The 16222-nt window shown below is 36.4% G+C and overlaps 2 protein-coding genes and 1 long non-coding RNA gene across 5 annotated transcripts in view; 1 reads left to right on the forward strand and 2 right to left on the reverse strand.

Moving 5' to 3' along the window:
* Positions 1–18: 18 nt before the first annotated feature.
* WDR5B (WD repeat domain 5B) lies at positions 19–3169 on the reverse strand. Of its 2 annotated transcripts, none has more exons than XM_039843183.1 (2): positions 3036–3169; positions 19–2611 (listed from the first exon to the last, which is right to left on the reverse strand). In XM_039843183.1, the coding sequence occupies exons 1-2, from the start codon at positions 3143–3145 to the stop codon at positions 1555–1557; spliced, it is 1167 nt and encodes a 388-aa protein (XP_039699117.1). In that variant the 5' UTR covers positions 3146–3169; the 3' UTR covers positions 19–1554. The 2 variants fall into 2 exon arrangements, with proteins under 2 accessions (XP_039699117.1, XP_039699118.1); XM_039843184.1 differs by having other exon boundaries at positions 2961–3132.
* Positions 3170–3177: 8 nt separating this feature from the next.
* Positions 3178–16222, forward strand: part of LOC120586703 (uncharacterized) — a 30625-nt gene continuing 17580 nt past the window's right edge. For both annotated transcript variants that reach the window (XR_005648781.1, XR_005648782.1), the window contains exons 1-2: positions 3178–3304; positions 10192–10243. This is a non-coding gene — a long non-coding RNA (uncharacterized LOC120586703). The remainder of the gene's footprint in view (positions 3305–10191; positions 10244–16222) is intronic.
* Positions 8261–16222, reverse strand: part of KPNA1 (karyopherin subunit alpha 1) — a 49953-nt gene continuing 41991 nt past the window's right edge. The window contains exons 13-14 of the mRNA XM_039843182.1: positions 13055–13233; positions 8261–11742 (exon numbers count right to left, since the gene is read on the reverse strand). Of these exons, the coding sequence (XP_039699116.1) occupies positions 11555–11742; positions 13055–13233 (367 nt within the window). The 3' untranslated portion in view covers positions 8261–11554. The remainder of the gene's footprint in view (positions 11743–13054; positions 13234–16222) is intronic.

A 16222-nucleotide genomic window follows, 5' to 3' on the forward strand; every position in this document is an offset into this window, starting at 1 on the left:
AAAGGGTTATATCTTAGAGATTATAATAAAAATATTTTATTAAACCATTCACAAATGTTACAGTGCAGCAAGAATTTACACAGTCATTTCTCATTTTGTGTCATTCTCCTATTCAAGAACTTATAGTGACTGCCTCTTTATGGGTTAAATATAAATTTCTTGGCCAGAATTTCAGATGTGCCCCTAATCCCACTTTTCCCAGACCCCTCACATACTGACTTCTTAGCAGTCATCTCTTACTAATAACTCTAATATCTTATGGTCCTCAGAACTTGTCAAGCAAATCAGATTTAATGAGCACTATTATAAGGTATTTTGTGGAACACAAAATAAGAGTTTTGCCCTTGATGCTTTAAATTATCATTGTACTAGTTTTTTGCTTCTAGATGTTTTTCATGGTTTTTATGTCTTTATAAAGTGGGCAAAAACTATTTCCACTTTATATTTTCTATAAGCCCTGTTTGAATAGTTAATATATGAGTCTATACTCAGATACTTTTAATTTTAATCCACAAAAATAATAGTTATGAAGGAACTGGTTCTAAAAATTTATTGAAAGCAGACAAGGAATGAATGAAGTGGTAGTATAATTCATTGTCATTCCTCAAACATTAAGCCCCTTCTACATACAAAAACTGGAAATACAAAGATGAATAAAACATACTTTTGACTCCATGGAGCTCATAATTTACTGGAAACATGGCCCATAAAACCATTACAATACAAACTGGTAAATAACATATTTTGAAACTTTATAAAACAGAAGCTATAGAAAAAAAACAAGAAAACCTAACTCAGCTGTCAGCTATGGTTAGAGTCAGGCAAGCAGTGATGACTCCACAAAATGATTTCTCAACTGAATTTGAAGCATGGGTAGTTTCTAGGTCAGACACATAATGAAAGAGGAAAGCCTCACCATTCAGACATTTAGCTTGCTTGAAAATCATACAGGCACAATCTGGCAAGTCACTGAGAGGTCCTTCAATAAAATGTCATTTATAATGTTTAGTCTCTAGAAGAAACCTAACCATGACTTTTTTTTTTCCAGTTTACAGACTTGATTTCATGGACCATGTCATGTCTCATCATGTAGGCTGTCACATAAAGTGTTTGAGTGGCATCTGACATAACATTTCCAATCCACCATCATCCCAAGCTTATGCTCTTATTCATATAATCTCCCAAACCAAAAACCTTGGAGTTATTCCAAACTTCTTTGCTCCCCTCATTTAGTCAGTCATCCTCCTGTCTTGTGAATCTTACTTCTAATTATTTCTCAAATACACTCATCCTCTAGAATAGCCGAGAGGAATAGAATGGAAATCTGTTCAGGGACAGACACAAGAGATTAATAACAGACTTCGGGATGAAAAGTCAGAAGCCCTAGGTTCTAGACTTGCTTTTCCAACTGTCTTGCTTTTTGTAAATTCAGGTTATAGGTCTTAAAATCGTATAATCCAAGAAAATATTTAAAAATACAAAACTATACCAAAATTAAGAGAAACCATCTTTTTAAATATCTTTTTTTGCCAACTTGGCTCGACTCTAAAGGGTTCAGTAGTTACTCATCCACAGTTTAATTGTTTTGTCATTTTCTAATGCCGCTGATGCAATGATGTTTTCTGTAGGATGACAAGCTGCTGAGATTACAACATCTGTATGCCCTTGTAATTTCTGTACAATCTCTTTTGTCTGAAGGTTCCAAATGTAAATCAGGTTATCCTCTGAACCAGACACAATCCACTTTCCACCAGTAACCGAAAAATTGGCAAATATGCAGTATTTCTCATTCTTATGGCCAGTGTATGTCTTCAGGCATCTGCCTCTGCTATAATCCCATAATTTAAGAGTATTGTCCAAAGTCGCCATCAGAATATATTTACCATTTGGAGAAAATTTTACAAAAGATACAGGAGGGTTATCATCATCAACAAGTGCTTTTAAACACTGACCTGATGCAGCATCCCAGATTCTACAGACACCATCATAGCTACCTGATACTATCAAGGACCCACTACAATTAAAATGAACAGCAGAAACTGGATCAGAATGAGCAGATAGAGTCTTGAGGCACTTTCCCGTTTTCACCTCCCATATTTTCACACTCTCATCAAAAGAGCCTGAAATTATAAGGTTAGATAGTGGATTGAAATTACAGCAGAAAACATAATTACTGTGCCCTTTCAGCGTTTTCAGACATTTTCCAGATCTCACATCCCAAATCTTTAGAGTTTTATCATCTGAGGCAGAAACAAGACGACTGGAATCTGATGACCAGTCAACATCCGATATTTCCAAATTGTGACCATAAAGTGTTTTCTCATATTTTCCATCATAGGCTCCCCAAATTATAATTACTTTATCAGCAGAAGAACTTGCTAGCCATTCTCCATTAGGACTAAACTTAACTGATGACACTGCTTCCGTATGTCCCACCAGAGTAAATTTGAGAGTATAGTTTGGGTTTTCAGATGCTTGCTTGCTTCCATTGGCTGATGAGTGGGCCGACTCTGCTTTGGTTGTCTCCTTTGCTGCCATGGCTCTGAAGCTCCAAGTTAGGAGGTTGGCTAGGCGTCGGTCTTGGACCAGGCAACCCGTGTATTTTGGCTTTCTGCCCAGCAAAATTAAGATTAAAACATCAGATTCAAAAACAGTCTTAAATGATTATTAATAATTTCTGCATAGTCCTTAAACTACGATATACATTAATTCAGCAGCATGGCTTGGCCCACTTCAGTATTCCTTCGCTTCCTCCTTTGTAAACAAATACTTCAGAAATACTATTAAAAGGCTCCCATGCGCTGTCGCAAGTAAAGTATTAATGCTGGGTATTTTGCGAACGCATAAAGCCGTCCAAAGCAGCGTAGGGCGGGGCAGCACTGGGGAAATTTGTACAAAATGTATTTTTCACCGTCCCTCCCCCCACCTCCGAAATGTCTCAGAACACGGAGCAACCCTACCAGTCAAACACACTGTAGGTACTTGAGCATGAATGAATCACTGAATTAAATAGATTTCAGAAGCTAAAAGAAAACCTGCGTAGGCACCGCTGAGGCCCGGGCCGGCCCGCCACATTCTGCAGATACAAACAAGTCTGCACAGTCGCGTCAAACACTAACCCAGCGAGTAGGACTGCCGAGCGCATGTGCAGAAGGAGCCCCCGCCTACTTCCGAGCCGAAGTGACCAATGGGAGGGGCCTTCATGCGCTTGCGCAAATGGAGACGCCAGGGTTTCCTTCCGGCCCTCTTCGCCCGCGCTTTCCACATGTAAATACTTCACTACCTTCTTTAGTGGAGTGGCAAGGTGAGCAGAACTTTTCTGGGGCCTGACTCGTTATCGCGGAAAGCAGTGAATATTTCAAAATACATTCATTTCGTTTTGGAAACCGGTAACGAGAAAGGACTGAATTTTCCGATGCCCTTAGCCGCAGGGTTAAGCTCACACTTGGCATGTGAGCTCCCCAGGCAGTGAGCTTTTCGGAAATGTAGCTAACGTAGATGTAAGGCGCGGATGACTCCTTGTAGGGTCTTGCTTTGTGGGCGGCTTCGATTCTGCTCCCTCTGGTGGTGTGGAGCCTGGTTGCGTGCAGGACAAGACTGCAATTAAGCAAGGGGAGCGTAGTGACTTCTGGTTTAACAGTTTTCCCTAAACGTTTAGGGGAGGATTAAGAGTGTTAGGAACATTTGCAGGCCAGTGCTCAACATATGATAGTGCCAAGGAAGACAAACGTTTAGCACTTATGATTTAAGCTCCCAAAGAAACTAAGTTCAGATCTGCATAGGTGTTTGAGACGGAAAAGGACAAAGAAGTCGGTGGAATGGGATAGGAAATGTGTAAGGTTATTCGTAATTAGGCTTGAGAGAGCTTACCCTAGTTTTAAATGGTTAATGGCTGTGAAAGTATTATGTAAAGGATACATGCTTTTCAGATGTTATCTTTAAACAGAAATATGTTTACCAAATAATTAGAAACCTGATTAGTTTCTCCAGTCCTCTAATTGCTCAATAAAGAGAGCCGAGAGAGTAAATGTTCTGTATAAAAGATTTTCTCGATAGTTGATGTCAGGAGGCAAATATCCCTTTTGATGTTTTGTCAAGAATTAAAACATTTGGCAACAAAGGGTTTCCAGTCATATAATGGATGATTTAAAGTCTTGCATTTTAGGCACAACAGCATAATTAGTTCACCTATAATAATCGACTATAGTAAAAACGTCATTGCTTTAAGACCCTACTATTTTAGTTTGGAATTTAGACAGGAATCGGACAAATGCTTTATTCATAGCTAGCGCAGATTAACAGGATAAACCCAATTGAAGAGGTGCTGGGAACGGAGAGCATCTTTAAAAGGGTTTGGAGTGTCCATTTATCTGCCTTAAATCATGGCTTTTCTTAGTTATTAAGGCATGGCCACCATTGACCTCCCCTTTAACATCTTAAAGTTCAGTTCTGATTAAACTCTGCCTTCTCCCTCTCCTTTCTTCCATTAGTCTAGTGTATTAACTGGGAAAGCTTAGTAACACTCTAGATTCTGCATCAATTGAAATTACTTCTAATTAATGCATTAAAAAATAAATGTAAAAGCACTTCAGAGAACAAAGTGTAGGCTTTGTTTCAAAGAAATTAAATCTGTATTTTTCCAATAACTGTTCTACGCACCAGGAAGGAGGAAACTAGACAAAGTAAACACATGACATAAGGACTAGGATGGGGTGGGTGTTGGTGCTAGAGTATATTTAGCCCACTAGAAATATCACAAGCATGAGTGGGGGTGGTGGGAGGCACATATAAGACTATGTTTCTGGAATATCCAGAAAAATAATTTTCTTCCAATGTTCCCAGAATTTGAAATTTCCAGTATTAAAATCCATTTCTTGATGTCTGGAAATTTTTGTTTACAAATACCATCAAGAATTCATATAAATAAAATTAAAGCAATGACTATAAACCTTTATTCATTAGTTATGTTCTAATACTAAAACGTAGTCCTAATATTGTAGTCCTTATGAATTAGGACTAAGAATTTCAGAGTTTACTTCCTTGGGGACAAGGAGGCATCTTGTACCTGAAGTGTTTACAAGTAGGGAATACTGTACTGGTGCAAGGTTCCTTACACCGTCCTGTTTATAACAATTTGTTTTTGCTGCCCCTAACCAGATAGATGATTTGGAAGTTTTCCTCCCTATAGAAATTGACTCATTTTCTTTAAATTTTCCATAAAAGTTGTAGAACCAAAAGTCTCATCTGTGGTTCAAAGGTTTATTTATTCCCCTTGCCCTTCAGGAAAGTTTATAAATATTCTAAATAGAAATATTGCCACAAATGGCTCATTTTTTAATAAAAAAAAAAAAAATCATTTCAGTATGTGTGTCAGATCTAACCATGGCCTGGGAGTGATTCCTACATTAAGGAATGTCTTGACTTTTTGTAGTGATTCCAATGACCAAATCCAGTCCTCAAAAATCAAGCATAATAGATGTAATACCACAATTTAAATATATGAAAATCTAGTTGGGCTACATATGAGGTGGCCATATAACTTATCTAAACAGACTTTTTAAAGTGAAAGGGGGCACTAACATAATTAACAGGTGTTAATTGATCTAAAAACCGGGACTGCCCCCAACAAACCAGTAGTCACTGCTGACCTCAAGAGGACTCTCCTCATGTTCACAATGTAATCTTGGGAAGTTCTATACTCTTTATGTGGTAATTTACACCTCAGCCTGCCAAAATCTCTCTCAAACCTTGTACTGTTCTCTCCCCACCACTGGTTTTCTAGGTTTCTATTTTCTTCTTCCCCATCACTCTAAATAATGCTGAGCCCAAGTGGTTTAGGTAAGGCAGTGATCTACATTGTGGACACTCACTGGACTGCATTAACTTCCTCAGGTTAAGTGAGTATAAAAGAAAACTTAAAGAGTAATTTTATTCTTTGCAAAAACATTCAAGATCACAGAAATGAGCATTTATTGATATTTTTCTAAAACAAGACTTTTTCAAAATGGCAAATAAGGGCAACAGTCATCTAAGCTAGCTACAATAAACTTATAAATCCAATTATTTTGTACTATAGATGACAGTATAGTCTACAGGAACTAAGGCTATATTTTGCTTGAAGATTTTGTTTTGTTTTCAGAAAAAATACCTGGTCAGTGGGATCTTTCAAAAATGGTAGAGAAGCAATCATGGACTGAAGAAATACACCATCTTTCTGTTTCTACTGATCTGTCACTTAAATTGGAAGAATGCATAAAGAAAATGTTCTCATGCAGCAACACATATAAATATGTAAAAATGAAAAATCCCTATTTAAAAGCCTAAGGCAACCACTAGCTTCCACAATGGTTGTATGTAACTGGCTAAGTTTTTAACTTTAGAATATGCCAGGAGAGACTGGTGAGCTATTTTGGTACATATCAACACATGGGGTTGATTATATATTAGCTATCCTGTAAAATATACCCATTAACTTCTCTCAGAAGGCATAGGTTTTGTTTTTATATTACCTCTGCTATGACAATATTTGCTTTTATAAACTTCAAGACAAATGTGTCTCCTGAAAAGTTACTACATAAAACACACTTTTTAAAATAGCTTTTAAGAGATGTTAATCCTGGTTGTAAACAGCAGCATAAAGGAATTCCTTTGAACCAAATACCCTTCACTAATATCACATAGATGCATAATCCTTCAGTCATTTAGCATTTATTGAATGTCTACTAAGTGCGAGGAACTCACCCGTGGCCTGACCGACCGCATTCAAGTACAAAGAATCATTAGAGCCATTCCAAATCAAAGTGTGAGCACACTTTGAAAAAGGACAGAGTGGTCAAAATGACGAGGTATGAACATAACAATATAAAGAGGTGATCTTAACTTCTAACACTCCTTGGGACAATACTCCTTTAGGAAGTTTAGCTGTGTTAAATTCACACCCATGGATGGCACTGCTTTCTAAGGCAGTATTCATTTCAAAGCCTTTCCCTTCTGTGCCAGTGCCTTCTAAATTTGAGTATGAATAGAAATATGTTTGAGTTTAGCCATTATGGCACTAAACTCAAAATCAATCATTTGCATATTTTTTAACTTACGTTGTTTTGTCAGGTCATATAGAATTTTAGCACCACAAAAGGGGGAAGATGTCTGGGCTGAGGGTCTACACCAGAATATGTAACCTAAAAGCAACTTATACCTGATTTAGTCACTTTAAAGGTGATGATGAGGGTCAGAAAGATGGTCCAACATAAAAGAGTTGGCCCAGCTATGGCTGCTTTATCTAGTTCTGGCAGAGAACAGCTCCACCATGACTGCTGCTTTCTTCAAGACATAAAACCTATAGGACTCTTCCCTACCTTAGGACAGACAGTATCTAAGGGTTGTGACCTGGGGGGGAAGTAAATTCTCACAATTCTTGATTTTGTCATCTGTAACATAATGACAATCCACCTCAAAGCAGTTGGAGGATTAAATGAGAAAAAGTGAAAGCCCTTAGCCAGGTACTTGGCACACAACAGAGACTCAAATAAAAACAAGCTACCTTTATTTGACCTATAGGAAAACACACTGGGACTTCTTTGTCTCTCTAGTTGAATACAGAATGGAATCTTATCTACCCTTAATACTTTCTTCTTATTCCAAACTTACGGATACATCTTATGTCCAGTAACAAATTGATGTTTTAAAATTAGCACGTGGACATTTCACTTTATCACACATCCTTCTGATGCCCATCATTAGTACCACTCCTTCTGACAGTAAAGCATGAGGGTATTCTCAATGTCAGAGCCAACTGTGTTGGTGCCACATCTGCCATTAAACCTGATATATATACACATATATAGTTAAAGATATACATATATAATCTTTAACTTTTGATGACAGGAAAAGGTAACCTCAAATATTTCTCAACTGGGTAGACATATATTTACCCTGCTCACCTCATAATAGAAGAAAATGGTTCTGTTCAGTTCAGACAGCAAAAAAATCAGATTTGAGACTCCCATGTGTAGGTACACCTCTCTCAGCAAATTAGCAAATTTTGGAATGTAGGAGGTAGCATAGAGCATATAAATATGAAAAGCAATCAACGTCCCTTTCTAAAACTGTGCCCTTTTCTTTACTGATCATCATCTTTACACTTAATTTTCTAATACATACTAAGAAAAGCCCCACGCCCTAAATCAGCTATGATTTATCTATTCATATAAAAATGTTCGCAAAACTAATCAAGAAAAGAAATCCTTCAACCTGAGGATGCAACCCCGAACTGGGGGATTAAATAACTGAAATGTTTATTTAGCACTAGGGAAGTAAATTCAAAGTTGCCTGTGGGTGGCATGTGCAACAGAGGATTTAGTTGACAACATTTATGAAATATACTACATATTTTTCCTTAGGCAAAATCAGCAACCATCTGGAATAATTCAGATTTATTATGGGATAATTGTCAATGTTTATATTTGTGACAATGATGAAAAAGACCCAGAGCCCATTCAGTTTTATCTGGCAGATGAAAGTAACAACCCTAGAGCAATAGTTTTCATAAACACAGTTGACAAAGGTAAGTACGTTTAAAAGGATCCTAATTACTCAGCAACAAGAATATGAATTAACATGTCCCATGGAAAACTCTGTCTCCTAAATCTCACCATTCTTATCTATCATCTTTATCTTTCCCATTATTTCCCAACCTAACCTTATCTACCTCCTGGTCCTTCAGATACAAGGTGCCTTTACATCTCAAATCCTTTCAAAGTTTTTTTTTCCCCACCAAAGTTCTCATTACAACAAATATATTCTGGAAGTCTGGAGGAGAAAAAGGGTGGGAGGTTTCAAACCACTTTCCCCTGCATCAGTATACAAAACTGCAGAAGAGCTTTCCTGTTTTGAAATTAACATGCTTTTGTAATGAGTTAACACCTTAGTGATTGGGTATTCAATAATTTGAAAGTAAATTAATAGAATCTGCAGTTACTTCCTCAAATGTCATTTCTATTACCATAAAAGGCTGCTTTATCAGTTCCAATGGTTATACTGGGATTTAACTTTTGGTCAATTCCAATTTTTATATTAAAAAACATTTTATTCATAAAGAATTTAGCTTGTATCTCATGGCTCATGAACTTCTAAGACAGGAACAAGATAAATTCCTCTGTTTTAAACAGAAAACAGACCACATTAGTTGAATGGATTTTGTTTTAATTCATTCATTGAGACACCTGCAATTGCTACTAGCAAAATTCCTCCTGTATGCTAATCTTACTAGGGGAAACAACTTTGTGTGTTTTATATTTTTTACATTCAAACTGGTTTATCAAAATGAACTAAAAATTTTTTAAATTATCCAATAGAATGTAATTTAAAACATCCTAGAGAATTGATGTTACCAGTAATTTACAATTTTAAAAAACTCAGCCACAAAAAAAGGTCAAAGCTAAAAATAAGATTTTTACTATGAATCAGTGCTTCTATTACCCTTTTGAAAGAAGTTATATTTTAATGTGATGTAAAGGCAACATTGAAAGGTTTTCTTTAAATTAACCACCTAACTTATCTCTAAAATTACAAAGAATCAGTCTTTTACAGGTCAAGTGCAGTAAACTAAAATGTTCTTTCAGCACAAAGCAGCACTAGAAAAAGTAAGTTATAGATGGAAGTTGACTAGTTTTGCAGTGGCTGCTCCATCAATGACAGACATCAGACGGTATCCATCCAGAGCACAGACACAACTACAGGCTAGATGCGAAGACTGCGTCACAGGCTTGGCTGATAAATGTCCTCTGTCTTTGTATCTTTCTACTTTAAGTGGATTTTTTAAAGTTTAAGTCAGGTCACATAAGCTGACTGCTGAAATGACAACATGATGAGGTATGAAAGCTCTGAATATCCCTAATGTTCAGCAGGATTTACCAGAGATGTATAATAGCTTGTCAGGGAACTTCTAAATAGTTATACTTTGGGGTATACTGAATTCTAGGAAGAGGACAAGATTAAAGAGGTTTAAACGGGTATTCTCTGAAACAGAAGTGAGCAACGTTTTCTTCAGAATTCATTCTGATAGCACATCCACAAATATAAATCTTCTCTGATAATGTGTCCCAACATTGAGTCTAGATAGCCAGCTAGCACCAAGAAGTCATATGTTCAGTTGCAGTTCTCTTGGTGATTAAACTTATTTTTTCTTTTCAGTCCAAGCACAAATGTGGATCGCTGAACACAGTACTGGAAGCGCCATTTGCAGGTACAGATTGCAGTCATCATTAAAGAAGCCAGGTTTTTATTTGGGGGAGGTGGGACACTTGACTGGGCAATACTAGTAGCAGACGAAATGATCAGGGAGCAGTGAAATCATAAGAAAAAGATCACTGCCCTTATTTGGATTAAATAGGTCATGTTGAGAAGATGGTTATTTATTTAAGATAAGGATGCTACATTAAAGGAATCATATATGCAGCATGAATACATTAGAAACAAGCTGCACCCGATTAAGAAAAAAATTCCCTAAGTAAACTTGAAAAGTATGTGTTATCTGCCAGTCACAGAGGGGAAAAGCACCTAGGGTGAAATCCGATTTAATGAGGACCTTGATCAGGACCACAAAGCCTGAAACATTTGTTTTAATGCAGAAACACAGCCTCTAGTCACACTGGTTAAGTTTGGGAAAATTGGAGGTGTTTGTTACTTTTTTTATTGAATTACAGAATATGGTTTCAATTACTAAGAATTCTAAATCTTCAACCAGCATTAAATTGAACCACTTCCAAATCCTAAGACACATAAGTCCAAAGAGAAGCAACAGCCATACAAATTAATATGTGCCCTGCTCCCCTCTGCTCTAGGGAATCTTCAAACCAGTATCACATTTAAGAATCAAAGTGTTAATTCTTCAGCATTCCTGACAACTAGAAAGCACATTCACTGAAGGCTGGAGGTGAGGGAGGGATGGTTTAACTTTAATATCTGTGAAGGATGGCGCCAAAAAAGGAAAGAAAACCATCCAATCTCAGTAAGGATCAATGCAAATTTGGCTAGAAAAAGCCACCAGGTAATCCAGGGGTTCACTGTGGAAGAACTCATGAAAAGTACTCTGAAGTATACACAACAGGTCTAAACATCTCCCTTGTTGCGAGTAGTTGTGTGAAATTCAAGATAAAGGTTTAGTCTCATCTGTTAATGTCAGTATTTTTTCCCACTTTAAAGGGAATGAGGAGGAGTCCTCTTTTTTCCCCCACAAAAAAAGGGAGCCACATTAACATGTGTATATATTCCCATGACTCTCATAATATAGAAGAGCAGATCTCCAAAGCTTAGGGATTTTCCTTAAGAGAGTGGGCCGTTCTGGTTACCCTTTCCTTAGAAGGGTATTCCACCACAGAGAGCCAGAGGTTTTCCAGATGTGTGTAAGAGAGCAGGTGCGCAAGGCAAGCAAATGAGCGCAAACAGTATTATGGAAAACATTTGAGAAGTTAGCTCCATGAGGACTGTGGGCTCCACAAGAGGACTTGACTGGGTAGCCTGGTCTGACACAGGAACATGAGAGCAGAGTATTGCTTCAAAGCTGGAAACCTTCCATAGGAGCCTCACACTGCTGGAAAATGTACTGCTGCTGGCTAAGGTCAACCTGGGGTGCAATGCTGCTGTCCTCATCCTCTGTCCCGAAGTAATGCTCAATAAGATCAAAGGCCTTCTGGTAGATCTCCTGGTTTTCATGACTCTGTAAGAACTCAATTTTATCCAGACCTAGAATAAAGAATAAAGGACAATCTGTTATCTGTTGGAAATTCCAATGAAACTGGAATTTCATGTCTCCTTCTTTGAGGTAAAGGAAGACTCGTCACTACTTATATCTCATATGCATAGGAAGTACTGTTGGAAATTACATCTGAATGCGAATATCATAAACTGACATCTTAAACACATATGCAAGCAAAAGCCAGTCCCCAGAAGCACCAATTTACACAACAGTCACCATATCATCCAATGCCTAGGGCCAGAAGTGTTCCTACGGGACTCTACATATGGCCTATCTATCTAGGGTCTGAGCTATCCAATACCATTTCAAAAATCTGTAATAATTTTATATCAGTCAGAACCAATTTCTATTGCTTAAACCAAGAAGTCTGACTAGAACAATTAGTCAACACATTTCTTTAAAGTTCAACCCCAACTAGGCTTTCTTTTACTTGTAGCCATAAGCAGTCTAACAGCTACAGCAATACCAGAAATAAATATTACCATTGCTCAAAGGAAAAATACATATTCATTTACATATACATATTAAAATGTATATAAGCCAAAAACTAAAAAGTTATCTCTGGAGAAAGATCTCTGGGTAGTAGAGGAACATTTTTCTTTTTCGTACATTTCAAAATTCCTTACACTAAGCAGATATCTTTTACAATCAGGATTTTAAAAATGATAAACTGTTAAAATCATTTTGGAAAATAATTCTGTATTAGCTGATAAATTTGAAGATGAACATACTCCACAACCTCTAGTTCCAGTCTCAGGAATAAACAAACCCTAGCACAGTGGTTTTCAACCATGGCTATAAATTAAAATCACTAAGGAACTTAACAGGTTAAAGTACATTGGTAAACTGATGATTAAGAATACCGTTAAGACTGTTCAAAGAATGAAGAAACCAAAAGGCAAATAGTTACTCTACGAGATGAGACTGTTAGAAACACAGGAGCTGTGGGATGCAATTCAAAATCAGCACTCTCAATCTTAGAAGAGAAAAGGAGTCAGGCATCGTTTACAGTATGTATGAATGTTCTTGAGGCTCAGTAAGAATATGAGAGTACCCACAAGGACAAGCAGTCAGGGAAGCAGGAAGATCCTAAGAGCCCTGTGTAAAACAGGCTAAATTGAAGGGCACTTGTTTCTCTTCACATCTACAACACATTATTTTCCAATTCTGCACACTAAACATTATCATTATCATAAGCAAACAAATTTTTTCCATTTGCTAATGACAGATGTAGACAGGCCAGAAAAGCAAGAAAAGAAAATAAATAATTCAGTACATCTATTTAATACTCTATCTTACCATAAGCTTCTTCAATCAAAGCACAGTAAGGATTAATGCCAGTGCCATTTCTTTTGGCTTCTTGTTCTCCAAGCCTCAGGATATTTTCCAAGCCATTTAGGGCAACCTGTACAATCTTAAAGTCCATGACTGTGAGGAGATCACAGAGTGGCTTGATACAACCAAGTTCTACGAGGTACCTAAATTAATAAAAAGAATAATTTAGTCAAACAAAGCTTTAAATTTCATAAAACTTTTATTAAGTTGGTGAAAGGGTCATCCTCCAACTGACTGCAGAGATAAAAATAGGCACCCATTCAACTATACAAGCTATAACTTATCACAGAAAAAGCTAAAACTAAATTAAAACCAGTTCTCTGACAGCCAGTTCCATTTTTTTTCCCTGCACAATTACTGGACTCCAAGAAACTGGAATCCTCTTACTCTGAATATGAGCAACTTATCAAAAGAGAATATTTTGATTAATTTCATCTTTGTTTCTATAGGTAACTATACCTCTGAAACATGACACACTGGCGTTAAGGCCAGCACAACAGGCCCAATAGGCCAATTCTATTTTGTACAAAGAACTCTTAAAAAAAATTAAAGAAATGTAAAAATGGGCAAATGATCTGAACATACACCTCACCAAAGATATACTCATGGCAAAGAAGCATATGAAAAGATGCTCAACATCATATTTCATTCAGGGATTGCAAATTAAAACAATGACACTACAAACTATTAAAATGTCTAAAATCCAAAACACTAACAAGGATCTGGAGCAACAGAAACTCTCATTTTTTTGCTGGTGGGAATGTAAAATAGGATAAATCACTTTGGAAGAGAGCTTAGCAGTTTTTTACGAAGCTTTCCACATGATCCAGCAATCATACTCCAAGACATTTACCCAAGATGAAAACTTACATCCACACGAAAACCTATACACGAATATTTACAGCAACTTTATAACTGCCCCAAACTGGAAGCAACCAAGATGTTCTTAAACAGGTGAATGGATAAACAAACAGAAGTACATCTAGACAATGGAATGTTATTCAGTAATAAAAAGAAATGAGCAATCAAGCCATGAAAAGACATGAAAGAACCTTAAATGCACGTTGCTAAGTGAAAGACGCCATTCTCATAGGACTCCATACTTATATGATTCCAAGTATATGATATTCTGGTAAAGACAAAACTTTTATAAAGACAACAGAAAGAAAAGTGGTTGCCAGAGATTTGAGGAGTGGTAGTAAGGGAGTAGTGATAAACAGGTAAAGCAGAAAGGATTTTTAAGGCAGTGGAAATAGTATGTGTAATACAATGGTAGAAACATGACATCATGCATTCATCAAAAGCCTATGTATTTGTACAACACGAGAAGTGATCCTTAATATAAACTATGAACTTTAGTTAATAATGTATCAGGATTGGTTCATTAGCTTTAACAAATGCAACCACACTAATGTGAGATATTAACAGAGGAAACTCAGGTGAGAGAAGTACACAGGAACTCTATTATCATCTCGAATTTTCCTATAACTCTGAAAGTATTCTTAAAAAAGTCTTAATTTTTTTAAAAAGTAGTTTTATGTCTTATTTAGCATTACTGACTCAATAGTTAATTTAACAGTATTGTGCCTAATTTTATTTAAACATTTCCTGACAAGACTACATGTCCTATGAACAGACTAGGTCAGTCATCTAGGTGTAAAGCCATTTCTGACCATTTATTTCCTCTTCCTTTACACCATATTTTAGTCACCAAAATCTTCAACACAGCTATATAATTCTAATTTTCTTTAAAAAAAAGTTAAGCCTCATTTATGATTATAAATGTTATTTGTTATAAACTTGAAAAACACATAAAAGCATTCAGAAAAATAAAAAGTGCACAGAGATAATCACTACTATTACATCCCAGCTGTGCTACATACAAGTTGGATGACCTTTGACAAGTTATTTTATCTCTCTGTGCCTTGGTTTCCTCAACAGGAAATCTGGGAACCAGATTTATTAAAAAGTCGATTGCTAAACCTCAGCAAAATTTTAGGTTAGTTAATTAAATTAAATAATGACTTAAACATCTGTGCTTAAACTTCATTGGTCTACACAAGCAAGTCTATTGAACACCAATAGAGACTTATTCAGAATCTCCAAACTGTCCTCAAACTTGATTCTGGTCTACTCTTGATGTGATCTTTTCTCCCCACTAAAAATCTTGGCTGACCTCTGATCCTTATATTGTGTTTAAAAAGTTCATTTAGTTTTTGTAACACTGTCTAGTTGTAGAAATCTTGTATTATGAAAACCAGTGTACTGAAAACTTAATTGAGGATTAAAAACACATTTTAAGGTTGTCAGAAAGCTTCTAGAACCTATATATGATTAGTTAAATGAGTAATTTAAGTATGAACTATAAGACTGGCTAAACGTTATTAAAAAACTCTACCCAAAAATATGCTAATAAGTAAATCCAGAGTTCTGAAGATTTTATTTGCAAAATATGGTATCAGTACTTTGTATTCTGGCATAATTCATTTAATGAATTCTAGGTTCTGAATTCTAGCCATTTAAAAATTTTACCACAGATTAACAGAAGACTACAAACAGAGCAGATGACAACTTTCCAAGGATACACAAGATTAAAAATTGTGCTTTCAGGTCAGTAGTGGCATCACCGAGTCAGCTGATACTACCATTCTTTAAACACTTGCAAGATCAGAAAAATTTAAGGTGTTATTTTCTGATGCAACCACTTGTCTTTGGAGACTTAAGACCACCAGAGTGGTATTGCACTATTGATGTAAGCTTCTCCAAAGACAACAATTTACACCTAAAAGCAAAACAAGTGACCAGGGCATCTGGGCTGTGTAGGAATTGAGAAGCTATACTATTTTGAGAAAATCTTCAGGTTAAGTTTGAACACTTGTAAAGATGACTGGAAAACAGCATGGAAAACAAGCACAAGCTATGTTTAAGACTGGGAGTGGCTACCATGGGTGTTGTATTTTGAACATCTGGATAAAGTGATCACTGGTCATCAACGCTAGCTGTCTTTTGTGACAGAAAGGCTATCATTAAGAAAATTTTTCTGGGTAAAGAAATCTCTATTCCATAAGAATACATTACTTGAAAAATGAATTATATTTCTCAAATTATTTTAATGTTTCAAACCTGAGAGTC

Source organism: Pteropus medius, unplaced genomic scaffold, assembly GCF_902729225.1.
Source record: "Pteropus medius unplaced genomic scaffold, Ma_sr-lr_union100, whole genome shotgun sequence".
Taxonomy (NCBI): domain Eukaryota; kingdom Metazoa; phylum Chordata; class Mammalia; order Chiroptera; family Pteropodidae; genus Pteropus; species Pteropus medius.